Raw genomic sequence first — 27,859 nt, forward strand, 5'->3', positions numbered from 1 at the left:
CAGCCTTCCTCAATAGGATGAAAGCGGCGATGGATGGCCGCCGATAACCCTGTCGGAGTTGCATGCTGTGCCCTCGTTTGTCAATGGGACCCATCCTGTGTAGAAGGACGCGTCGCTATCACGAGCGGCGGTCGCCATCTTGGAAGGCCTATAGATAGGCTATTTAATTTCCTGAAAAGTGTTTACCTACATGCTAATTTATTGCGGCGATCCCTCCGCTGACAGGGGGATTAGAGTTGCGAGCGGCTTTTTTCTCCCACCCGCGTCATTTATTACTAGCTCCGACTTGTCGGATGCGGCTTAAGTGCCTTATGCAAATTGACGCTTGCTGACAAAGTAATAGATTCTGCTCATTCTGCCTCTGCCTACAAACGATTGTTTGAATGCCGCAAACCACATCTCGCAGATGGCAACGAATTACCTACCCTCTTCCGCATTTAATTGCGCACAAATTGATAATATCGAACGGCTAATCTCCGGGTTGTGATTTACTCGCGCCAACGCAGCACGGAACGATGACTCGACTAACAGCTTCGTTTGGTCAATTTCTGTTTTTTCTTTTTCTTTTTCTTCTTCTTATAATCGGAAACGTGCTAATCATTGATTGGAAGAAGTTAAAGAGCAATCGATACTCCGATCTCGAAGTGACCTGTAATTCTCGCTATTGTTCTCAACCTGTCATTATAGTTTTCTGTCAAAAATCACTCGATCTAACCGACTGTTCGACACCACTCTATTATTATTTTTAACTTCATTATATCCGATAACTATCCTCCGAACTTTAGTTTTTCCTTTAGTCCCTCCGTTTCCATCCCCCGGTGGCCCACCGAGTAAAATAAAAAATGGCAGGTAAGTAGGAAATTGTCTTTTAACTGTTTCACAATATTTAGATCTCGGGCCTAGTCGAATCCGGAACTACCTCTGGCTATAATGTACCCTGTGGCCTCTAGAAGGACGTGACTAGAATGGACGAGCTACTCCCTATCTATTGTTCTTGATATCTTGGACGTTGTATTCTTTCTACGAACTTTAGCTCTGACATCATGTTTTAGAAATGGATTCTTGACACTCTCGGCATGAAGCGGCACCCCGACCGATAATAAATATATAGGACCCGTCTAATTACATGTCATTATCAGTTTGAATGGTCAATCCGATCGTAGAACGTGATCGCGGCGCTATTTTTTTAAACATTCTGATTATAGGAAACTCTCATTTTCCTGATAAATAACGTCAATTCTTACGGCGACTACCGATTTTTCTACTCTGATAAAAACACCAAATTCGTTTAATGAGTTATAACATGCTGAAAAATTATGAAATTTAAAAATTCATAACGCTTCAACTGCTAAAATGCTACTGAAAATATACGTATCATTCGCCTGTAATTGAGTTCGTGCGGCTATTTCTGCAAGATAAATTGTTTTTAAACATTGCCTTTAGAGCTAATAATACCATTTAAATTTTTATTTTTATTTTATATATTAGAGTATTTTAAACGTCGATTTCTTTAACGCCAGTTTTAAAAGGATCAGTTCCTTAAGTAGAAATTTTACGATTTTATAATTAAAACGAACTGGTTAATATCAAAACGATCTCTTACTCAGCATGAACTGGCCAAACAACCTTTTGTACGTGTAGCAAATTTGTTTCCCCCTTGTTTTCGGATTATGCTTCAAGAAAATAGGAAAAAAAAGAGGGAATTCAAGGATTAAGGTGTGGAATTTCTGCTGAATAATATCTCATTTGCTTCATTTTTTGCCTATTGTTAATAAATAAATTAGTTAAATAATTGCGTTATTAACAAATTTTAACGAGTGGAAAAAGGGAGCGAGCCTTCCATTTGAGGAAAGTGCACAGTTCGTCAAATGAACAAAAAAAGAAGGGAAATGGAGGGGAGACGCAGTCGAGCCATGACAGAAATGTAATTACTGTTACAAGAGGACGAAAAGTTGTCCACTAAGGGGTCACGGTGACCTAATGACATCTAATGGAACGGTCAAAGGGCACGACACACCCTGTGGCTCTTCCTATTGTGCACCACCAACTGTGTACAAATTGCTCATTCGCTCGAGTGGTCAGGGCCGATCAGGAGCAAGGTCGGGTGCAGCGATGCACATGCGACGACTCCTGTCACCAGCCACTTTATTAGAAGGTGATAGATTGTTCTGCCACCAGATCCAATGACAATAATTTACACCCTCTCGCCAAGCTAGTGGAAATAAACGGGAAAAGTGGATAAAAAAAAGAAGACTAAAGTAAAAGTAGATTGGGATGGGAAAGAAATGTTTTAAATAATCGTAGACTTTTTTAAAAAGTTGCCTTTCTAGTTTGTTTCAGGCCATGTTGAACTTGTCCCCCTTAGCATCGTAAAAAAAAAGTAAAATTACTTAACATCCGCCATGTCTTTTATCACACCGTCCATTATACGATGAGAGGTGTATCGCGATTTTTATTAATGTCTCACGATCTTCGTCGCCATTAAGACAACCGTTTGAGAATTTTTGTTAATTTTCGAATCTTTGTGGTCACATTAATGTGTTTACGGGACAGGACGGACTGTCGTAAATAGCGACAGACGTCTTGCTATAAAAATTAAACAATGCTTTTCAATTATCTCTCCATTTGCATTATTTTTTTAAATATTTTTTTATTTGTCTAAGCCAAGTGTCGTAGTAAAATTTATTTTTATAAAACGATTTTTCTTTTACGACTTTATATCGAAAATACATCCGGTTGCGTTTAAAATTCTTCACGTTAGGAGGACAACGATCGCTTCTGCTCACGTGCGTAAAAGTCGTCTGCTACGTATCGTCTTGCCCAAGATGACGATCAAATTCGGCTTTTTCGAATTGTTTACCGACAATTTCAGTCGTTTTCGATAGTCAGGAATCTATAAAATAAACATTGATGTCGAAATTACTTCAAATTTAAAGCGTTATGACAGGTTAAAATGGTTTTTCAAGTAAGTAAAATTAGGCCTAAATAGGTGTAAATTGTCAATTGACGTCCTTTCGACGAAATTGTGACGTATTTTTTGTCACTTTTACGTCATCTAACGAGAATTTGTCGTAAATAAGTAAAAATATTACGAAATTCTCTTCAATTTAGCAAACTGGAACTGCTCTATATAAATTTTAAACAATATAATTCACGGCATAAAATTAAAATAATAATAAATAATTCATTCCTTAGACATAATATGACAGAAAAGTATTTCAATGACGTCATCAGGGTAGTCGAGGAGGGAACTGGGGATTTTTCCCTGTGCCTGATAAAATTTAGGGTCCTGTAGTGGTCTCTATAAAGTAATATTAATTTTACTAACCGAAAAGAAATCTTTAAACTGCTTTTTATTAATAAACATGCTATGTGTTTAATTTGTTAAAAAGAAAAAAAAAGTAAAACGGGCCGCTAGGGGGAAAAAGGAACTAGCTAAAGAGCAAAGGATCCCATACCAGCACTGGACTGCCCTGAACATCATAACAACAAAAGTGAAATAAATTCACTAAAATTTGTAAATTTTATATTTAAAACAGCTTTTAGAATGCACCAAAACAGAGTAAAATGCTTAAACCTGTGTTAAAATCTGTCACCTCAGAGACTGGAAAGTAGAGATGTATTAACATTGTCTGTTGAAGTAAATATTTACTTTTATAAAGAATTTTATTAAGTTATTAGGTAAACTAATTTTAATAATCACAAAGACTTTAAATATTTAATAACTAATTCTGTAATAATAATAATAATAATAATAGAATAATAGAATAATAAAGAATTTTATTAAGTAGACTCTTAAATTATAATCGACAATGCTTTCTTTGATTTAATGTTAAACAATCCTTTATTATTGAGTTTTTCAGCTTTAAAAAATTATGTGAAAATGAAAATAAAAGCGAATAAATTTATTAAGAAATTATTAAATCGATTAATATTAGATCATAATAGATAAAAATACAGATTTATTTTGTTTTTACTATTGCTTAAATTTAATTACACATTAATGCATAACTTATCACAAATATTGTTATATATCTATAATAAGTTATGCATTAACGTAACGTATATATTCATGCCAGAATATATATAATTTATTAGCTATCTGACAGCTGATATGAGCGATTATAACATATCTAAGGATGAGTTATCTCAGATTAAATTTTAACTCTGCCTCATATTTGAACAATAGAACATGACTAGGCAATGCGAAATATTGTGTTTGAGGTAGGCCTATTTACAAAGATTTTTACTATCTGAAAACTATTAATATGTATAAATATCTGTTATTTCATGTTATAATTTCAATTTTAATATTATACTATTTAGAATTAAAAATTTAAAAATTAAAGTGTAAAAAGCAGTTGTCTCTAAATGATAAAAAATAATGTAATTTGTAATTAGTTTGTAATAACTTTTCATAGATACGATGTATTAACATTATGGCTTAATATTTATCTTCCATGATTTGCAATACTCTGTTTAGGATGCTTCAACATAATTTTAATAGCTTTTTATTTAAGAAAATAAAATTAATTTTAATATTTGAACAAATTCAAACATTCAAATTAGGATTGTAAATCTTCTAAGAGTTAAATTTTGCTTTTTAATGATTTAAAGAAGTTTAAAATCAAAAGGTTTTAAAATCAAATTATTATTATAATTATTAATTTAAGAAATTGTACTGTTTTAAAATTTTATTAATAAACTGAACAAATTTATATTTCTAAAAAGTATAAATTCTCTATAAAAATGTTAAACATATTACAAACTAACTGTAAAATAGACCAAACATAACTAATATAAAACAAACTGCTTTGAATTTAATTAAAACGTTTGCGTTAAAAATAAAAGTTAAGGATTATTTGTGTTTTCTATCAATATAGCTGCCAATTTGGCTATTAATGTGGACTTATCACACCACAATCAAAATGTGACCAGATTGGAAGTTCTTTATTCTTTCCATTAATTCCAAAATATACATTTCGGGTCTTTTGACCCCTATTCAGTTGGAGCATACAACTTTCATAAAAATTGTAATTTAAAATTTTCCGTATATAGTTTCTTTCTTTCAAGTACGATTTTATAAAATTAAATACTAGTTCCAAACAAGTTACCTTTTGTATTCATTTAAAACATTCTCAAAAAGCAAACGAAACTGATTACTTAAAGCTTTTAAAAAACCATCAAAATTTAAATTACAGTTTTATGAAAATTGTGTGCTCCAACTGAAGAGGGGTCAAAAGACTCAAAATATACAGTACAATTTAGAGTTGTTTCAAAGAATAAAGAAGTTCTAATCTTGTCACATTTTGATTCTGGTGTCATAAGTCTTCATTAATAGCCAAATTGGTAGCTATATTGATAGAAAAGAAAATATAATAATCAAAGGACGTGAAGCATTTTATAACAAGATTATTTGTGTGTTTAGATTTATTATTTAAAAAGTACGATAATTGTATAGGTAGATATATTTGACCAACTAAAACTATTATTATATAGACTATTATCAAAATATGAATCATTTAACTAATTTTAATAATCACAAAGACTTTAAATATTTAATAACTAATTCTGTAATAATAATAATAATAATAATAATAATAATAATAATTTTTAGGAAATCCAAATGGAATATTAGACATATTGATTAAATTATTTGTGAAATACTGAAAAATTGAAGTTTTAAATTAGTTTAGACTTGTTAAATATTTAAATAGAAGATATATAAGATTTAAGAGTATAAACATCATCGGAAAATTACAGTTTAATATTAAATTATTAATCTTTATTAAAAGATGCTTTCGTATTTTCACTAAATTACAATTCAAGGTAATAGTAAGATTTGTTAACATAAAATTATCTGAAAAATTTCCAATTCAAAATTCTTTATTGTATTTTTTATGACAAATATGTGATCTTTTCAGGTTCATTTTTACTATTTTTATATTATTTTTCAAGTTAAGAAAATTTAGGCCTATTTGTTTCAGAAAAAAAAAAATTAAAATTATTTAAATCTAGCCGAATAAAATAATAAATTTAATATTTTTATCAATTTGCGTAACATTTTCATATTTATAGCTTAAAATAGTTCCTTATAAAAATACGCAAGTTTAGTTAATATGTTTAAAACGGCTATATTTCATTTAAAAAATTAATTTATGTTTACCACATGGCCTAAGCGAAATTTCGAAATATAGTAATATATTTATGTAAGAAGTAATGTTTATTCTACTGATATAAATTTTCAGATTAGCAGAAGATATTGGCTGCGGCGAGTTGTACTCGCGTGCAGCTGGTATACAATAAAATATCACCTGAATGAACAGCATCCATTCTGTAAATTCCGAGAACTTTCACTGTACTTTTTTACATCTGCCGATACTAAAACTACTCTAAAATTTTAAGTAAATGTTTTAAATTATAAAGTTATATTTGGTGAGACAAATTGTCTGATCTTAATTATAAAAAATGTTATTTATAATTAAGAGGATACACGTGATCTGATTAGTATTTGATGCCTTTTATAATTTTCATATACAATTTGATGATTTAATGTAGGCCTATTCATATGTAAATATTTTAACAAAAAAAAAACTTATTTAAAATAGCAAATAAACCTGTTATAAATCTATAATTACACTAATTAAAAATAAATAGACCTAAATCATCTTATTAATCTCCAATTTTAAAGTAATCAGATATGAATGGCAATATAAATCGATTTAATTCTGATTAGTTTGAAAGCAGAATTAGTGATTAAAATATATTAAATAAGTTAAAAAGTTAACTATAATTTCTAATAATTTTATTGATCAAAATGTTTATGAACCGTAGGAAAAAGTTTAAATAATTTAATTTCATGGCTTATTTGTTTTTGGATCGTTCGGAAATAGTTAAAATTCCGAAAGGTTATTTTCATAAAAATTGAAATTGTTTATGCGAAAATTCTTTTCATGTTTCTTCTTATTTATGATAAATTGAAAACAAACTCATTAAAACATGAAAACTTTACAAGACTAATTCAAAAAGAATTCTAAATATTACAAAGTTAAATTAATGTTAACTAAATTACTTCACATTTATCTCGAGAAAGCATTTATTATTGCTCGGATGATCAACATTCTGATACCTCTTTTATTGGTCTGACTTATTGCTGTTTAATTTCAAGTGTAGAATAACTTAAAAAGTATAAAAATTTGAATATAGCTCTTTAACAAATTGAACTGAATAACTTTAAAAACTATATAACATATGGAGTTCATTGCATTTGTTTCATTACGTATAAGAATTTACTTTTACAATTAGAAAAAATAATTAAAAATTTTATTAGTACAAATGTTAAGAGGTATATCAAACATATGAATTACTTTAGGGAAATTTGAGATAATTAATTAAACTGAATCCAATTTGGATTTTTAAGCAGTCTTCATATTGTAAAATGATTTAAAATGAGCTTTAAATAAAGAAATTTGCTCATTTATTAACAAACTGAAAAATAAATACGCGTTGATAGGCCCAACTTGCAGTATTTTATGTAAATAGTTTTTTTAAACATTTGAAATTCTATATTAACAATTTGTCAATTTAAAATTTTATAATATATATCTTAGTCTTAAGTCAGAGACAGGAATACTATCAATTATTAATTTTAAAATTCTAAAAATTGTCAAAATAGAACATTGACAATTTTGATATATAGTTCATACATTGTTTTACTTGGTGGAAGAATTCTTAATCTTCTATCTTTCGTTCGTTTTAGACCATCACGTGACTTCTGAAAATAAATCTAATACTAAAATCTTCCAGCAGTTTGTGTCCATATTTGATGGACGAAACTATAGAGTGAATCAGTTTCCGTCGTTCGCCTATCAAGAAAGGATAGGCGATAGAAACCGATTCACTGTGAACCACGCTAAGGATATTTTCCTCCCGGATGCGAGATGATTTTGCGTTTCTCAATGTAGGCTATTATATAAGCTAGATACGCTCCCCGAGGGGGCCTTTTGAAGATCTAATAACACACTAGGCCTGACGCTTCGTAACAATGTTAGAAGTTAAAAACTATCAATATAACTTATATTTACCATATTTGAAGTTTGCTATCTATATGTTTATATAAGCATTTTTTTTTTCGTATAGAAGAAAATCTTATATCAAGACATTTATTTTATCTGTAGTAGATCAGAATTGCCAATAGACTGTTAGTAGCTTGCTGAGTACAACGAATCGTATTGTTGAAAGAGCTGTAAAACTTCATTCAATCATCTGTTACAAAGAGAACGTTTTGAATTTTGTAATTTGAATTGTAAATTTTCACAAATTAGTTTAATTCGAATATCAGAATTCATTAAAATTATATTTAAAATGGCCAGAATATTTAAAGTGGTCGTATTGAAATGATTTTTAAAATTATTATTTTTTTATATAGTCCTGAAATAAATTGAGAATAAATTTATACTACTTTATTTTTACATAATGTAGGCCTAGTTGGCATTAAATTTATATGTTGTTTTAATATTTCGGTTCAAATTAATTGCATGGCGGATAAGAACAAAAGAACACCTTATAAAAATAATTCAGATATATAAAAATGATAATGAATGGTTTTGAATTTCGCTATATTTTCCTCTTTGTTGAAAGTTTCATACCGAACTGTGCGGGCAATCAAGTAATGAATGGTTTGTTCTATTCATAAATCATGAGATAGTAATAATAAAGAAAACATATAGAATAATTTAGTACTTGGATGATTATTTTACAGTAACAAAATGCAATAACCGTCATCAAAGTATAAAATTTGATTGTTATTGCCAATAAGCTGTAAGTTCTAAAACATACTTTATATATTAGTTAAGCATTATTTAATATTAAGACCAGTTTTGATTTATCTATAGGTAAACAAAGCCGAATTTTTTCTCGATAATTTTAGACTAATTTAACATGATAGAATCCATATGAACTAATTTTTATGTTAATGCAAATAAATAAATAGTTTAGCAATCTTGCGTTAAAAATTAACCTATATTAATGGAATTATTTGTTTTGTTTACGTGATGAATTCTCTACCGAATCAAATATTAATGATACAGATGTAAAGCCTTTATTTATGCTGTTATATTTAATTATTTCTAATAATTGTTATAATTTTTATTAAAATTAAGATTTATGAATATTAATTTATTGAGTACTATCTGCAAAAGTGCTTCATAATTAACTTTGTTATTTTTAATAAATTATTGAATATGTAAATAATATTCTTTTCGAAAATTTATTTTATAAGAAGAGTTTAGATTATAGATTTTATCGTTTAACTTTAAGTCATTCTAAACGTTACAGATATTTATTATTATTTGCAAAATCATTATCATTTGTACGAACTATCAGAATTTCGTATGTTGGACGGTTGATATTTTTAATAAATTTATTAATAATTTAAACTTTAATTTCTTTCTTCGAATGATACAGCCAAAACAGAAACTATACAATAGATTTATGCTTTAGATTATTATTTATCTTAACTTATATGATAATAGACTAAATTAGAACAATTCGAAAATATATCTATGTTATTAGTCTTTTAAAATAATTTAACAACAGAAAAATCGGAGATGATGCAAAGAATGGCTTTGTTGAAATGCTCAGAAAAAAAATTAAGGGGGGAATTAGAGAGTAAGCTTTGTTCGTTCCACGCCCATACTTTTATACGCTTCAAAATTTAATTGCTATGCTATAAAATCTTAAATGATAGTATTTAATAGTCTAAAAATGATTTTTTATTCTTTTGTCGGAATTTTTAATTATTTATAAGCTAAATATTTACACATTGTTTGAATATAATCTAAGGAACATGTTGATTTTACACACGATCAACATGTCTCTTAGGTTTCACTTAAGTATTGTTAGCCTACACAGATTATGTATAGGCCTAATAAATACTAATGCAAATTTATGAAAAATCTAAATTTACAAAATATCTATATTTCATTTTCCTAATTAACTTAAAAGTGATTAAAATTGGTTTATTAATTGATCTGTATTCTTCGAGTTCTGACATCTTTTCAATTTTAATTGTTTACGTGATTGATTTTGATATTTAATTTATTATGTCAGGTTAGAAAGCTTTAACTTTATGCGATCGAAAAGATTTTATTTTATGTTTTATTTTTCTAAATAAACACACAATTAATATTAGAAAATGGAAACTATCGAAGTATATATTTTAATAACAATTAAATTAGAGAATTTATAAGATTTATATTCCTAAATAATAAAGTTTTTAAATTCAGTTACAGTGCTACCGATCGCCGCCAATTAATTAATCGAATTTCAGAAGCGATTATGAGGAAATATTTGTATTTCTATTATTTTAAAGCCATTCTAATAATAATAAAATCCTAAAATCAAAGTTATATCCAATAGCCTATAATCTCAATAATAACCCTAAAATACGTCTAAACCTCAAATAAAATTTCTAAAATTTTATAGATGATAAAACCAATTATTGTCTAAATTTACAAATCGATGTAATTGAATTCATAATTAATTTCGAGCTGAATTAATTATTATATTAAAATTTTAATTTTATTTTTGTTAAGTTGTTAAATTTAGATTTTTCATAAATTTGCATTAGTATTTATTAGGCCTATACATAATCTGTGTAGGCTAACAATACTTAAGTGAAACCTAAGAGACATGTTGATCGTGTGTAAAATCAACATGTAGGGAATTCCATGTAGATATTTAAACTTTTTTAGCTTTACGACTTTTTATTTGAAATATTTTGTATTTATGATAATCTATTGTTTAAAATCTTTTAAATCGATTTGTTATAATAATACAAGAAAGAATCAACAACGAAAACCACTTGAGTTAAGAATTAATTGCGAAATTTCTCATACTGGGGATGAATCCTTTCAAAATAATCGGAAAGTAAATGAGATACCGTTCTTCTAATGGGCGTGTTCAGATTTGACATAGGGTCTAGACACAAAAAAAAGTAATTTTTAATTTCGGGACGAGATTAATTAAAAATTCTTCGAATATATCAATTTAAATAATTACAGTATTTGACAAAACTGTATTCAATAAACATTATACAGTATGCTCATTAAATGGGAAGCGATATAGATCGTAACGAATAGCTGGCTGAGTTATTCGTAAAGGATTCATTACCTATCTTAAAAGCACCCTATACTGATCCTAAATGATTCATTTTTTTTTATTTAAACGATAAAAAAATGCTGGTTTCTTTAAAATTAGTTAATTTTAAATAGTTTTTTAGCGTTAAATTTATAAGAGAAAGATATGGAAATGAGAAAAGAGATAAATTTGATTGTAAAAAAATTTATTCTAATCAATAATACATCCTATACACAAACTATGCTTAAATAATATATAAACTTTATATAAAACTGTTTCAAGCTAACTATTGATGCATGAAATATGGAAAGGATTCTTAACCTGGGGTCCATAGGACTACTTGATGGTCAGTGGATAGATTTCATAGGGTTTCTGAACGTAAATAAAAAAAAAAGAAAAAAATACAGGCTTATATACAAACATTGCTACTTAATGGGTTAAGTTACTAATATCAAAATTAAAAAATATATATTTTGATAACTGACACTGATATAACTGATTTTCTTTGTAACCCTTTATATTTTATTTTATGTAGCCTACAGTACATTATTCTGAGAAGATGTCTATAGGCTTCAGACTGCCAACGGTGTCCATGGCACAGAAACACCTAAAAATCCTTGAAATAAGTTTTGTTCTTTATCTTTTTAAAAGGCTTAACCTATAAATTACATGAATTTTAAACAAATTATTGAAAATATTCTAAGTTGTTATATACATAACAATTTTATAATAAGAGTGATTATGCACTAACAGCCTACTATACAGTAAACCTACAAAAAATTCTGAATTTTAAACTATAAAACCATCTGTCTTTACGCAAATTATAATTTTAAATTTCAAACCCGAATTTAAATTTAATATAAATTATGTTACCTCTATATTTTAAGGATGTTACATAAACAATAACATAGGCTATTAACGATAGATTAAACTATGCAATTATAACGTTTATTAAAATCTACCATTTACAAAAGTAAGTTATTTTAACTTATTTACCTTTGTTCCGAGATTCAATGGACTTTCAAGATTCATTGAACAAAGTCTCGAGAAAGTATAGATGATTTTTCAGAAAAATAAGAAATTATCTGTAAAAAATTAAGTAAATTTGTTTTAGTAACAAAAAATATTTTGTATATAATAAAATCTCTTTGTTAAAGCGTTAATATTTTCGAATTTAAATAAATTCTTTCGAATAAAGACTATATATAATTTTACAAGAAGTTGTCGATTCATTAAATTATATGAAATTATTATATACAGCATTTTTCCCCCGAGAAAATAGCTAAATCGGAAAACATGTATCATGTCATCATTGTTGTTACCAGATAAGATATCTAGTTTTTTTTTTTTTTTTCAAGTTGTTGTTGTAATGTACTGTACATTGTGAGAATAAAATGAGCCAATGTTATTTCTTACGTTAAGACAAAAAATATATAAAACTTTTACATTTTGTTATAGTTATAAGTAATAACAAATATGTGAAAATAATGAGCGCATTCAATTTATTCAATGTATGAAATAATAAAATACATACAGTGCATTGTTAAGCGTACTTCTTGACACGAATTCTTTAGATTTTTAAATTTCTAATAAAAATAAATAAATGCAAGAAACTAGTAGATATATATTAAATATTTTTATAATTATTAATCTAGACAGTTTAAAAACTCGCAAATTTTATGTGAATTTTATAAACAATTAGAATAGTTTCGGTTTACAGTATAGATGATAATAAATGTTTACAATTTCATTATTATCGATGCGATACGATGAACGTAAAATATTAACTTTATTTAATTTAATGAGCGATTTTAAATGATAAATCACGTAGATCAGATTAGCATTTTATACGCCCAATTTATTTCCTTTTTTTTCGTTAACGTAAGGAATAAAATGCCTATTTTATCTTTCAATTCCCCTTCAAAATCTTCGTTAGAAGTTGAAAATAGGCTTTAACATTACTATCATTATAGGAGTGTAGTATAGGCCTAGAGTATCGTGAACTTTTTATATATAAACCCAGTAACCAACGAAAAAAATTATAAGCTTATTTTTGAATATCAAATCAATATTAATAAAGATATCGAAAAAAAATTAATTTTACATTTGAAATTTAAGCGTACGAAGCAGTTAATTATTAATTATATTTTTCACAGCATTAACGTTAGCATAGAAAATTATTTGAAGAATCTCAAAAGATTTTTAAATATTTAAACCTTATTTTTTTTATTCGACGAACAATAATGTAGAATTTTTGAAATAAAATATATAATTAACCTTTTAAGGTTATTTGTATATTTTATTTCATTATGAAATTAATTTTAAATATTATTTATTTTTTATAAATCATACTGAAATAAAATGTATTGTGTGTGATAAAAAATTTTTCTATATAAATTAGATAATATTTTAATGACTGCTGATTAAATATCGGCCTACATTAAAAAGTAAACCGTTTAATCCATTTATAATCATATATACTCTATATATAGTTGCGGAGTTTATAAATATATGTAGATTAAACGATTATATCATACTTTATTATATATTATATATATGTTATACCTACTTTTACCAAGTTCGATTCTTTTAAACGTGAAATAGTTTTGAAATATTTCATTATATTAGCACAAATGCTAACTCTTCAAATGTAAATATTTTAAAATATGAAATATTGAATATTTTCCAAATTCATTGTGTGAAATACTTCACATATGTCTGTCATAGATTGTGGTAGTCGAAAATTAGTAATAATTTTTAGAAATTGATTTTCAGAGGAAGGAAATAGTTTAATATATTCCTATTGTTATATGTAGTATTGGTATTTTATATTTTATTTATTAAGCTGCAGTGTTTCGAAAGCATGGAATAAGAGTTTCTCCTAACTGCTTTAAGAAAAAATAAGTAAAAATATCTTCAAAGACAATATTAAATACTCGTATAATTGAAAACCAAATGCAAGTGTTTTATCATTGAATGAATATAATAATAGTAAATTTACTTTTTATGCGCACTAAAAGCTATTTTTGTCAATTTAAATGTTCATCTATGAGATTTTCATTTATATCTATTAAAATTCACTTAAAATATTGATACTTTCTACAACTGATCATCGATAAATTACTAGATAGTTAGATACTAGAGTCTACTAGAATTACTAGATATTACCTAGGCCTTTATTTCTTTTACTATTTATGTGAGCTTTATCTTATAATAGAATTAAGTTCTAAAATTAAAATTCCATACAAGATTTGTTTAGAAAGTGACATTATTATATATAAGCTATAAAACGTATGACTTTAGTCTGTATCTTTAATTAAATGTTCTATCCAGAACATAATTCTCGAATTCATTTTTTTAATAGTAAGTTAATATATACTTAGATGAACGTTAACAAAATATTTTAGTTTCTTGAAATTTTATTCTAGTTTTGTTACTTTCTATCTACATTTCTAAAATGTTTGTTTTAAACGGTTCAACGGTCTGTAAAAGTATAGTGTAAGTAATAAATCTTTTATCTCCTTTTCAGTTTCTGTACATAGAGAAGAAATCTGGCATTTGTTAAGTTAGAAAGTTTATAAATAAATTATTTTTGGCTTGTTTCTTTTAAAAATTCTGAAAATTAGAATTTGTATATGAAGTTTTTCAACTGAGTTAAGCGATAATATATTACAATAATATATCAAGCCATACAGCTTTTGGTAGAGTCTAATTACTTGTTACTGTTGAGGTATATTATTTATATATAAAACGGGCTCATTGATATGAGGAAATTACATTAAGATATAGGCTATAGTAAGTATTTGAACTAAACATAATTTTTATAATAGAAATTGATGAAATCAAAACCAATACACGACGTTTAAATTTTAGACTTTTGCAAAGAATCCTTTTAATCTTTGTAGGCGGCTACTGAAGGATGTAAGTTTTATTAAAGAATTCCACCGAGTTAGATAGTACAATCTCAGGTCCTCTTCTAGACAAGAATATTGTAGGAGCATAATAAAAGTAGATTTTATGACGGAAATGCAACAATAGTCTCATCTGTCGATGCCCACTTTAATCGAATGTTAAATTGATCCATTGTTAGGAAAATGGAGGAAGCGTTCATCGGTTAAACAATAATTTCGAGTTCGGAATTCGAAATGTCATTTATATTCATCGCGTAATGTATAATCGATTCGTTTTAATTGTCTAAACATCTTATGCGTTTTGTGCTATCCGTTTCGCAGTTGTAACAAGTGAAAGTGCGAAATTAATATTTCCAGAAAAGTTGGAAAGTTTTTCTTCCTCCGATATTTCGAGACGATTAAATCTAGGAAAGTCTTAAGTTTGGACACAATGCCAACTCGGATTACTAAAAAATCAATTATTTTAAACATTGACTAGATCATCTAAGTTTCCCCTTTTTTAGCTTTACTGTTATTGATTATAGGCTTTATATTTTTGAAAAGATAACCTATAAGTAAACGGCTTCATTGTTAGTCAGCGAGGAAATGATTTGCATAAATTTTTGATAAAAATCCAATATAAAAGGGTTATCGTTTTGGCTAGTCCTACTTAAGAAGCAAGAAGAGTCAAACTAAATATTATACAATTGAAATCGAAGTGGTATGTCACGGAATCCCGCAGGGATCGGTCTTTGAACTTTTATTTTCCGTCTGATCTACATTAATGATTGATGGGATAGAAATTTTAACTTTATAACAATAAACAACTCTGCCAATGCACCTATTATTATTTTTAAAATGCCGAACGGATGAAAATAATGGGTACCAATTGCTAAATGAAATGTAAAATAGGAACGGAACAATTTTATTCTTTCCTGTTGCGTTATATTTTGTTATTTCATTGGTCTTCTCGGCTTTTCCCAACTTAATATGCCTACATTTATCAAAGAAAAGAATTTAAAAAAGTATTAATACGTATGCAAATCAATTTAAAGCAAATGATAAGCAAATGCTACGTTATTATTCGTTATATAGTCTTTTACATTATTTTTGTTTTCATCTTGAAAAAAATTAATGTATACTGATTTATTAAAATTTATATTGTTAACAAGTTAGCAGTAGAAAATTAGCAGGTTGCCCTTCTAAAAATAATCTTCTGCAGCATATCAATTAGATTGTGTGTTACTCATCCGGGTGTAGTCGGATATATATGATTTTTATAGCCTACTTTAAAGTATCACGAATACGCCTTTTTCTATATTATAAATGTACTGCAAAATATTATTTTTTACTAATAAATTATAACAAAGTATGCTTTAATTTTACTGGTTTTAAGCAAGTAATTATTCGTATGAATATTTCTTATTTTTGTTTTTATAGCTTTAGACAAATTAGGATATCATCATTTATTTAACTGTCACCAAGTGGAGTTGGTTCAACCTACCATAGCCTTTGACATCGCATCTTTGATGCTTTACGGTACTCAAGCTATACCAGTAAGGCTAAAAATTCTTTTGGACAGACTGTTTAGCGTTCTAAAACACGAAGAAGTATTACAAGTTCTTCACGGATTTGGATGGACTTACGACGATTATTCTAGAGGTTATATATTGCACGTACGTAAAAAATATGATTTAAGGTTTTGAATGTCCTTTTTTTTAACTTTTTAATCAATATCTTGTATCAATTCCAATAGGATAGTAACGGACAAGTGCTGGAGAGATGGTTATTAGCTACAAGAGATGAAGAGACTTTGATTCTACAGCAATTTCTCAGGTTCGGAGAGACCAAAAATATAGCTCAGCAATTACTGTTGCAAGAAAACAGTGAAAAATTAGACTTTGTTGTCCACACTGCATCCGCCGAATCCGATATAAAACGATTTATACAGAGGACAAATCAAGTTGTGGTGCGCCAATTGTTACGACCACCGTCCAGCATCAGTTCTCTATCGCCCTCCAGCAGTCCCCTGTCGCCACTCAATAAACTGCAAAACATGCAACCGTATGAGTATCGACAAACTTCCAGTCCCTGCACTTCTAATTCGGTTAGCACCAGCACTACAATTGTCACCAGTACCACAACCGTCACATCAGACGTTAGTGTCACCGATTGTGGTTCGGAAGACGACTCTAATGCCATGGCCATTAACCTGACTCAAGCGTCCTGCAATAGCGTATTTGCCGTTAAGAAAGTAAAACATCTCAGGAAATCAGCTAACCCAATGAAACGTCGTTGGAACCCATTAGTGCTGAGCACTCTTATCACAAATCCATCCACCGGTAAGAAGAGAGTTCAATGCCACGTTTGCCTGAAAACGTTTTGTGACAAGGGCGCTTTAAAAATTCATTTTAGCGCTGTGCATTTACGAGAAATGCATAAATGTACAGTCGAGGGTTGTAATATGATGTTTAGTTCAAGAAGGAGCAGAAATCGTCACAGTGCTAACCCTAATCCGAAGCTACACACACCAAACGTTAGAAGAAGGATAAGTCCCCATGACGGAAGAACATCGACACCTTACCCTATGTCATTAGTGCCATATCCATCACAGTTGGTGCCACTTCCTCTAACAAAGAAAGCTCGTTTGGACGAAAACTTAGAACCCAATCCACCACCTTCGCTGAAAGGAGTGAGTAAACGTAAATGTTTCAATCCCACAAAATGTGCGGTCACGAGTGATGACGATCTACAATATATTTCCAGCGAAGACACTTCTAGCGACACATACATAGACAAATCAGAAGATTTGACGACAGAAGATGACGATTCTTTAGATAAAGAAGACAAAGTGACTGATTTTTCCACAAAAATAATCAAAACCGAAATAACGAATCCCTGCGATGCGGACGACATCAAAGAAGAACCCAAAATAGAAAAGAATGACGATGCTCTAGAGAATCCTCTTCGACATCTTGAGTCCTTGTCTCTAGGGACTTTTCCTGGATTATCTAACGATAACCAAACTAATACGAGTGGCGTTTCATTTCACGCACCGGGACTGGGCCTGGCTTCTTCGTCTCCGGTCAGCATGCTAAATAGCCATCCGCTGACTAACGGGGATGCGGAACAAGATCCGCAACTCTCCCTACTTCCCATCTATCGCAACCCTAATCTAACTAGTGCAGTGGATGTTCCGGTGGACAAAGAAAACCCGCGAAGATGTACAGCATGCGGAAAGATCTTTCAGAATCATTTCGGAGTCAAAACTCATTACCAAAACGTGCATCTAAAATTAATGCACAAATGCACAGTGGAGGGTTGTAACGCTTCCTTTCCTTCTAAGCGAAGTCGCGATCGTCACAGTGCCAACTTAAACCTTCACAGAAAACTGCTTTCCACTAGCAGCGACAAATCTATCCATTATTTCGACAAGTACCCATTTCCTCATCCAGGTCCCACTGTTAGGGAGGATCTATTTTCTCGCCTATACGATCCGCAGAACCTCGCCTTGACGTTTCCAGACTTCTATCAAAACAGAGGGACCGATAGCTTAATGACGTCATTCCCCAATCCGTTAGTGTCACCGTTTCACCCGGCATTCCTGGCAGCCGGTGTATTGGCAAATAACACTAATAGAACCAACTCTCCGAACACTCCGAGTCCCACCCCCTCCCGATCGCCTTCCAATATTTACAGATGTGAATTGTGCAGTGAGAATTTCAACGATTGTGTTTCTCTAAGGGAACATTGTGACAAATCTCACAACGAGAAGTCCTTTTTGAATTCCACTTTCCACGAACTACCACGAAAAGAAACGGCAAGCGCCGCTTCGTAACGTTTCGCCCCCTTAAAAAATATAAATAAATAAATAAATAAATATATATATATATATATATATAGGAAAAAATATATATATAAAGTATCTCTTGTGCCAATTTTGTAATATATTCAATCTAAAATATATTTCCTTCGCAACATTTTAGCGGTGGATTTGTCCCTCCCCTTCTCTTTGTTCCCATTTGCCCGAGATTTGGCGATGACCAGAACATATTTTGGTCAATGTTCGTATTTTTCGATGGCTTTAAAAGTTCCTGGCCTCGATATAAGTTATTGATGACACTCCAAGTGTACTGTATACTGTTTCAATTCTAGTAAAAAAATGTCTGGAATGTTTCACAAGCACGTCTTGACTTTTTTACTGATATCCACGATGACTGTCTCGTTCTTTACCTTAAGAGATCGCCGCAGATATGCTACTATTCTCAATTACGCGGCAGCCCCCATTATAACGACAACCGCGATAAATTTTGAACTTTGATAGAAAAATTTTTATTCTACCAACATCGATTTCTTCCTCTCTTCTTCCTTTCTTTTTTATTACATTAACCAAACAGCCACCCGGAAAGATATATATATATTTATTTTAAAATTCACGCTTTAAATTTATATTTTAAACCCTAAATTCAGAAATCCGAGCTTCACTTGATAAAATATTATGATATATTTTACACGTCGTTTCGTACAAAAATACCATTTCGTTATGAGATTGTAACGTTTTTCTTTATCGTAACTAAACTTAGAACTTGGTTTTAAAACCATTTTCTGTAACAAAAATGAAAGTTTTTAGATTTGAAAAAGGGGGAAGAAGAAAGATTAAATGGTTGATAGTCTGTCGATAGTTTTTCCCCCCTAAAAAAATAACTTTTAGAAGTTATTCTTCCATCATTCAGTTTCTGGTTGATTTGTTGGAACACCCAGATGGTAAGTTTGATTCTTCGCTAGTAAAGTCTTAAAAATTTAGAAGAAAAAAATAATAATAAAAATAAAAATCGAGCGAATGACTGTACCCAATGTCGAGCGAACGACTCTACCCAGATTTGATCTACATTTATAATTCGAAAATTGCGAAACGGACTTAAAAATTTAGATTTAAAACCGGGTCAAAAGCATTTTGTAAAAGATAACAAGTTTTATAAACTTTCGTTCTCAATTGTATTATATTATATATTTTTTAATTTAATTTTGGTATCCGTAAAGAAATTCTAGACGAAAATCCCAAATTTCGGTTGCGTAAGAGAGCGCGCTCGTAAGACGATTTCGAAAAACGAAATGCAATTTACTAGATTAGCAAGAATGAGCGCGGTGGGCGTTGGAAGAAAATGTTGAGGAAAGTGTGTTGAAACGAAGCATAAACATCTACGACTGTCAAAGACAAACAACAGGAACGGTTAAAAGACCCACTTGCTATTTCTGTCCGTTTTGCACGACCTTTTAAAGTAATTCGTCTCTTCCGATGCAACACGTCAGTTAAACGTTGATTATGTAGTCAAAATAATTAAACTAATCACGCAATTAAGCAATTTCTGTTTCCAAACATCCTAATTGAAGGCTTAGAATCCGATGTAGCGAAGGAAGTAAACAAATATCCTTAACACTTCCATTCTAGATCGATATCCTCTTTTCCACATTTCATAACGAAATTAATAAATTCACATCGACTCCATGCTTTAAAACTATATTACTTCATATATTTCCGTGTCGATTATAACTAAACTTTATAGTAATATTTACGCGAAACAAAATTTAAAAAATACGAATAAATATTGAAACGTAAGTTTATACTTTGATAAATCGGCGTTTTAAATCATAAAAATTTGTTCGCGATCAGTTTGTTTTGTAATTTTAAATTTTTATTGTTTAATATTTAGTCTTTTCTTATTTTATTAACAATAATTTTCTTGTATTATAGAAACGATACTTAAAGAAGCGCGGCAATCTCCATGCAAATGGAGGAAAAGCGCTCATTTAAAATTATACTTGAACAAATTTAAATATTAATATCACATTATTATTACTTATTTAAATTTAAAAAAAAACTATTTCGAGTGTCTTATAAATTATGTACAAAAATGTTTATTATTTTTTTTTTTAATAAATTAGAAAAAAAATTAAGTGTTGCCACGCTAATGTCTGTTGATTCTTCAAAATTTAATCAAATAAAATGTTTTATTTAATATATATTATGTAATAATATTCAAAAATTAGCGAACGATATTAGATCGTTATTTTTGCTGGTGATACAAATTTACAAAAAAATTAAAAAAATAATAAAGCTGGCAACTTTACTAACGTTATAAGCAGACGACATTTGTTTCGTGAAGACAAACGGGGAAGATAAAGGTAAGTTAATTTTGATCGTCCTCTTTTTAAATATAAACAATTAAGTAAAATCTATTGTTATTGGAAAAGAATAGAATGAAATATGCGCAATAAAAGAAGTGAAGTAAATTACGTCATTCTATCGCCGTTTATCAATTGAATTCCATTAACTTAAGTAATATGGAAAATGAACACAAGCAATAAACGCGAATAAAAACGATTTCTTTAAAGAATAGAAACCTTTAAACAATCGATGAACTAGATACTGTTGTTTTGTGAAATCAATTGAGAAAATATGTAAGGCTATTATTTTCTACTTCCGCTTAGGTTCTATAAAAACACCAAAACAGATGAACAAAGCTGAAACTATGATTAACATGAAAATCCCAACACCATCCATGCATTTCCAGCAACCAAATTTGTAACATAAGCCCAAAACAAATTCAATTATTTCATAAGCTGCATCAGATTTAACATAAGACTCCACTGCCTTTAGCATTTTTTATCCTGTGGGCAATAAGTGCAATTGTCTGAGGCCTCCACCAATAAGGGGCCCCAAACCAATCTTATAAGAATATTTCCCAAAGAAAAATATTGGAAGTCAACGCACTACGTGAGGCTCCCCAAATTCAAATTTGCCTAGGCTCCCCATGACGCCTCATTAATTAACAAAAAATACGGAATTGTTAATTATGTAGTAAAATATTTACTAATCGAACGATTCCGGTCCTTTTCATTGACCTTTATCAGGAAATATATACATTATGTAATTTAACAAGAACAAAGCTACTCCACTGGTAAACATTTCCAATGTTATCATATTGGAAGCTATGTATTAATATAAATCTGACGAAGGCTTGTGAAATAAGCCCTAAACGTTTGTATTCTTAAATTTGGTTGCTGGAAATGCATGAACGATGTTGAGGTTTTCATATAAAAATATCTATCTACATACAGAACTGACTTACATAAACTTAGCTTTTATCTTAGTCGTGGATTTATGAACACAGAGATGAACAAAAGAAAAATTTAATTTGTTTACACAAATTTATTACAGTAAAATTTACAATTGGAGGTAAACTTTTAAATTGGGATTTATATACAGAGTTTGATTGTCATCTTAGACAAAAACACATATACAAACATCAATAATTGAAAATATCACAGTTTAACATATATTTATCAGAAAGACTCTTAAAAATTTTTATAAGAGTGCAAATAGTTTTTTGAAATTTTAAAATTTTTAAGTACAGTAAAGTGTATATTAAATATTATAATATGGTAAGTTGTCTAAAAATCTTGGTATTTATTACTGTTTATAAATATATAATTTGAAAAATTTAAATATGAAATATGAATTACATAACGTTGATAGGATTATTTAAATTTCAATTATTTCTCTAAAATGGAATTGTTTAAGTTGTAAATAACAAAACAATATGATCAAAAAAGATAAGCTCTGACATGTAAAAACAATACTTTGATAAATTGTAAACTGAAACAGCACCTTAAGTACTGTAAAACACTTTGAATCAATAAGGAATTATTATTATAGAATATAAGTTAGATACATAAATACATATTATAATAAAGCAGAAAAACAGTTTTTAAATACATTTCATTAATAATAATCATAATAAATACTGATGAAATGATAAATGTATTTGTTTTCAATTACTTAAATATTAAGTGAAATAAGTTATTTAAAATGCCTTCAATTATTTTAGCTAAACATGATATAAGCTATTATTAATATTCAACATTTAAAAATAGAAGATACGATTTCTATATGCCTGTTTCACAATCATATTGAGCACTGTGCTATAGGTAATTAAGAATATTTTATTGAGATTTATATTTGCTTAAATGAAATCTGAGCTTAAATTATTTTGTAGAATGAATATGAAAAAACAATGTTTTTTTTTTGTGGAACCATCATGACACTTCAATCATATTGATAAAATATTCTTCAAATTATTCAATATAAACTTCAATAAATTTGAATTAATGTCATTATGGGCCTATATAAATTACAATTTGGTCATCCTAAGCATATTGCACATTTTAGCTTGCATCACAGCAATCTTAGATTGTCTTAAAAAATTGGTTTTTATTTTTTAAAAAAGAAATACTTGATTTATTAGTTTCATTCCAGACTTCAACATGTAGTTTCTGACCAGAAATCACCTTGTGTTTGGGGCTTGGGAATGTATTGTGCTGAATCACTTGTTTGGTTGTCTTTTGTTACACTGTCTCCAGCTTCTTCAGAAATACTGTCTGAATCTGAATGAATACTTTGTAACTCTTCCAAACTACCAGTAACAGTTTCTAAATTACTGTGTAACCTCCTGCGAATTAAACCTTTCATTAGATGATAATCTGTTTCTTCTGCATCATATAATGTTTCTGTTTCGATTGCTAGTTGAGGCTGTTCAATACTACTTGATCGAGATTCAGAAGAATACTGATGTTGTAAATGAATCTGATTAATACATGCAGTATTCTCAAGATCATCAGTGATGCTTGTATATTCTCCTTTTGTGACAGATAAATGAGGTGGTTTTGGTGTAGGTGGTATTATATATATAGAAGGATCAGTATTAAGCCAATATGACTGTGCAGTACATGATAAACTGCGACCAACTTTTGAAACCTGAGAACCACCAATCATTTCATCTGAATCTAAATAAGAAATGCTTTTTCCTCTTTGTAATGGATGCCTTCTAGATAAACCACTAGAACTACTTTCGCTTAATTTTCTAGTTAAATTTTCTGGAGCTGCTATTGTTTGCTGTCGAGAAAGAAGTGGAGGTGGTCTAAATCTTTGCAATCGTGTTTGTGCAGTGTTAGATTGGTTTGTTTCAAGAGGTGGAGTAGTATGAATATCATCATCAACAAATGATACTCTTGATGGATAAGATTCTTTGCAAGTAGAGGGCTTGTCTTGATTTTCCTGAGCATTATCTATCTGAATTCGAAGTGATGTATCTTCAATAGATGGAACTGGTGACAAATCATCTTCATGTTCAGATTCTAAAAGAATTGAATCATCATGCTTTTGTAATAAAGATGTTGGGCTAGAGGCTTCTTTCATACATGTTCTCATAACTGATAAAGATTCAAAGCAATCTTGAGAAACCTGTTCTATTCTGTTGACTTGAAATTCTAAGTTTTGAACTCTTCCATTAATATCTTTTTGACGCTGATTAATATCATTAATTTTTTGCATTGTATTCTCTACTCTGTAAAGTGAATAATTAGATTTTAGAATTATTAGAGAAAAAATTAACCAATTTACTTTTCTATACAAAAATAATAAAATTAGTAATGTAATTTTAGACTAAAAGCAGTTATAATAACAATTTTAGAAGAAATAGACAAATCTCATCTCTTCATAAATAATAATATCAGTACTTGAATGATCAGTAATTGAATGAAGATAGTTTATTATTACAATTCTAGGCTTTTACCAAACAAAAATAAGTATATCAGTTAATATATTATTTATTATAAATAATAATTGAAGACTAAATAATAGATCTTTTCAGATGCTTTAAAACTTCTAATTATTTTTTCAATGCTTCATGCTTTATAAATTAGCACAAAATTATAATAAATTTTTAAAACATTACTATTATCAATTTTTTATCAATTTCTATACAAATATTAGTGTCATTTATTCAATGTGTGAAATCAAAATTATTGTAAATTAATAGAAATCTGGAAAATCACGATAAATGATTTTACTTGCATTCACATAAAAATATTAGATAATATTTAAACTTAATTATAATATACTGTAATATCTAACAAATGAGAATCACATTGATATAAAAAAGGACATGGATCATTTTCATTTCAGAAAACATACTAAGGAGAATATGATTCACCATAGTATGTTTTCATTTCAGAAAAATTAAGTTAATTATTTTATATCAAGAATAATTTTTTTAAATGTTTATGCATTTAGGTAAGTCAAATAATTGACAATATTCAAATACTTGTAAAGAGATTGAGAAATAAAAATAAAGTTTTTTTCTATTGTATTAAAATGAGATTGCTGAATTTGGCAGTTATTCTTTAGACCAAAGCAATTTATAAGTTTTTATCTGTTAGATATAAAATCTAACAATGAGTTACTCAACTTTCCCAGCAGCATTTAAAACTGAGCATGTGATCCCATCTGTTATGATATTTTATTAAAAACTTTATATTTTTAATTATTATAAAATGGCAAAAAGCTTAATTTTGAGGGTAGGGATTGATTTTATAAAAAATTGTAAATGCTAATACCCTAACAAGTAAAATTGTCATTAAGTCAACCCTACTCGAGATATGACACATGACCTCCTTTATCGCCCTATCAACCTTTAATGATCAAAATTTAATAGCATTAGTCCCCATAATACACAAACCTCCATGCAAAATTTCAGAAATTTTCAACAAAAAGCACAGGAGCTTCAAAGAGGGTGAACAATATCATGCCCGACATGCACATATGTGCACACACTAACATCCATACACAGAAAAAACCCAGAAAGTTTTTTGCATTTGTTAATATTTTAAGGTCCTGAGTCCAAAAATGTAAAACTCTTGGGGTCATTTTTTGATTTTCATACTTTCCCTCTGTTAAATATAACAGCTGGGAAAGTAAAAATCATTTTTAATCAGATATTTTTTAATACTGCTCTATTAATTTATGAAAACAGTATTTACTTTCAATTATATATTAATTTTGAAACAAAAATGTTCTCTTTTTTTGTTCTCTGAGACAATATCCAGCATTACCATAGATGTAATAATTGAGCTGTTCACATGGTATATAAAGATACATTCTACAATGTTTATCTAAATTTAAAGTTTAAAAGGAATTTTAAAAAATAATTTATATTATCAATTTTTATACTTTTTGTTTTTATGGAGTTAATCGATTTGGCAAGCAAGTGGCTCAATTGTCATGCACCTGTACAATACTGCTACAAGTTTATAAATACTTGGTTCAGTCAAAAAGAAACTGGAATTATTATTTTTTTAAACATAACCATGGGGAGAATATGTGTTAAGTCAAGTATCTCACTGCTTCACAAGATTTTTTATTTTCTTCTCATAAAAATAGCTTGGTTGATTCTGAACCCATTCCATGACTCCTCTTGCACATCAATTTCTATAGTTAAGCATATGCATTATTGAATATGCTGAGCCATGGCTAATTTGCAGTCAGCAGCTTCATCAATAGTGAATTACCAATTACTCTGGATCAAGATAGTTGCAGCCACAATGTTAGTGTTGGTGATGGGTGACTTCAGACTATGTGAGTTGTCAAGTGATTGATAATGTCTTGCATGAAACTTCTTGGCTCATTTGCAATTTTACAATGCATTTTTGTCATAAACAGGTACCAATCAATGTTGAATTTCACTGGGCTAACTTTCTTTAACATCAGAAATTCAATGACTGAATGCTGTCCTTCCTTGAATGGGTTTGCACTATTAGATGCCATTTTCTGGAGTAGCTTCCCTGCACTGCTGTGCAGTAACAGCCTGCTAATATATGTAAAATATTAATAGCCAAAGCTCCTACATATTTGCCTAATTCTGTTTTCTCAGTGCAAATGCATTCTTTTTAACAAAATAATTCTGCTTTCTTTTTTGAATGACCAAGCATTTAATAATATAATTGTGACCAAATGTGTTCAATATTTTCATTTAGTAACAAATAACTACAATTACTCACTGAAATTTTTAATTTTTCTTTATTTAGTTCCAGAATAGAAATATTGATATTTCTTATCTACACATCATATTATTTAAACATAATCTAAAAAATGAATATTTATTCTTAGGCATATTTTTTAAATAACAATATCTAGAAAAAGAATTATAAAGCTTTGTTTGCTAAATTTTAATATGATCATAGGGATGTCATATTATATCATAAGGATCTTCAATCTCAATTTAATACAGTGAAAAAAAAAAAGATTTTATGTTTTGATATCATTTGAACTATTTATATATGGCTCACTTATTTAATAGACTATTATATCAAATTCCACTATTTTAGATTTTAGAAGTACTTTAGATATTTCTGTTATCTATTTCTTTGCTCCTAATTGCTAAAATTTTGAAAGATTCAAAATAAAATTTGAACAAGATCTTAGAGACAATAAAGTGCTATATTAACAGCTAAAGTTTTAAAGTGAATGGAATATATTCAAACAAAAAATGCCAGCAGTTAAGATTGCTAAAATCAAAACTTCTCAAAGAAATTAAGACAAGATACATAAATGAGACCCTCCTTCATGCATGTTTTTATTCTTGTCTTTCATTTACACAAAATCATTCATTACAATAATAATGTTATCTCATCTTACAACAAAAATTTACCAGATTTTTCATCCTTCATATGTATTACATTTTTTGCTTTTCTTCTGTAATAAACTGGCAATAAAATTGATGAAATGCATAAAAATTTATAAAAATAATGTTGAAAACAAGAATGGTAAGTACAAAAAAGATTTAGATAAGACAAAGATAACATTTGTCTAAAATGCTAGCATAGATGTACTGTAATATTTGATAAAACTGGAAAAAAGACTTGTCTCAGGATAATCAGAGGAACTCCATGCAGCAATGACTAATTTTTCTTTTGTAAATGATTTCTAGTAATTA

At 28.7% G+C, this 27,859-nt stretch overlaps 2 protein-coding genes and 1 long non-coding RNA gene across 11 annotated transcripts in view; 1 reads left to right on the forward strand and 2 right to left on the reverse strand.

Moving 5' to 3' along the window:
* The window catches only part of LOC136976382 (zinc finger protein basonuclin-2-like), a 34,883-nt gene extending 15,669 nt beyond the window's left edge, over positions 1–19,214 (forward strand). For 3 of the 7 annotated variants that reach the window (XM_067271630.1, XM_067271629.1, XM_067271633.1), the window contains 2 exons: positions 16,470–16,705; positions 16,786–19,214. In XM_067271630.1, the coding sequence (XP_067127731.1) occupies positions 16,470–16,705; positions 16,786–18,867 (2,318 nt within the window). In that variant the 3' untranslated portion in view covers positions 18,868–19,214. Of the gene's footprint in view, positions 1–2,775; positions 2,966–3,424; positions 3,641–8,554; positions 8,679–15,498; positions 15,751–16,469; positions 16,706–16,785 lie in introns of those variants that run through there. The other 4 variants (XM_067271632.1, XM_067271636.1, XM_067271631.1 and 1 more) reach the window with 4 other exon arrangements.
* On the reverse strand, positions 2,631–8,288 carry LOC136976384 (uncharacterized). The gene is made up of 3 exons (XR_010880924.1): positions 8,085–8,288; positions 7,707–7,774; positions 2,631–2,893 (listed from the first exon to the last, which is right to left on the reverse strand). It is a non-coding gene; the product is annotated as an uncharacterized lncRNA (long non-coding RNA).
* A 3,005-nt stretch (positions 19,215–22,219) lies between the features above and the next one.
* Trpm (transient receptor potential cation channel, subfamily M) overlaps positions 22,220–27,859 on the reverse strand; it is a 56,782-nt gene continuing 51,142 nt past the window's right edge. For all 3 annotated transcript variants that reach the window (XM_067271652.1, XM_067271653.1, XM_067271651.1), the window contains one exon: positions 22,220–24,433. In XM_067271652.1, coding sequence (XP_067127753.1) covers positions 23,350–24,433 — 1,084 coding nt within the window. In that variant the 3' untranslated portion in view covers positions 22,220–23,349. The remainder of the gene's footprint in view (positions 24,434–27,859) is intronic.

The sequence above is a fragment of the Centruroides vittatus genome, unplaced genomic scaffold, assembly GCF_030686945.1.
Source record: "Centruroides vittatus isolate TY-2023 unplaced genomic scaffold, ASM3068694v2 contig_400, whole genome shotgun sequence".
Lineage (NCBI taxonomy): Eukaryota > Metazoa > Arthropoda > Arachnida > Scorpiones > Buthidae > Centruroides > Centruroides vittatus.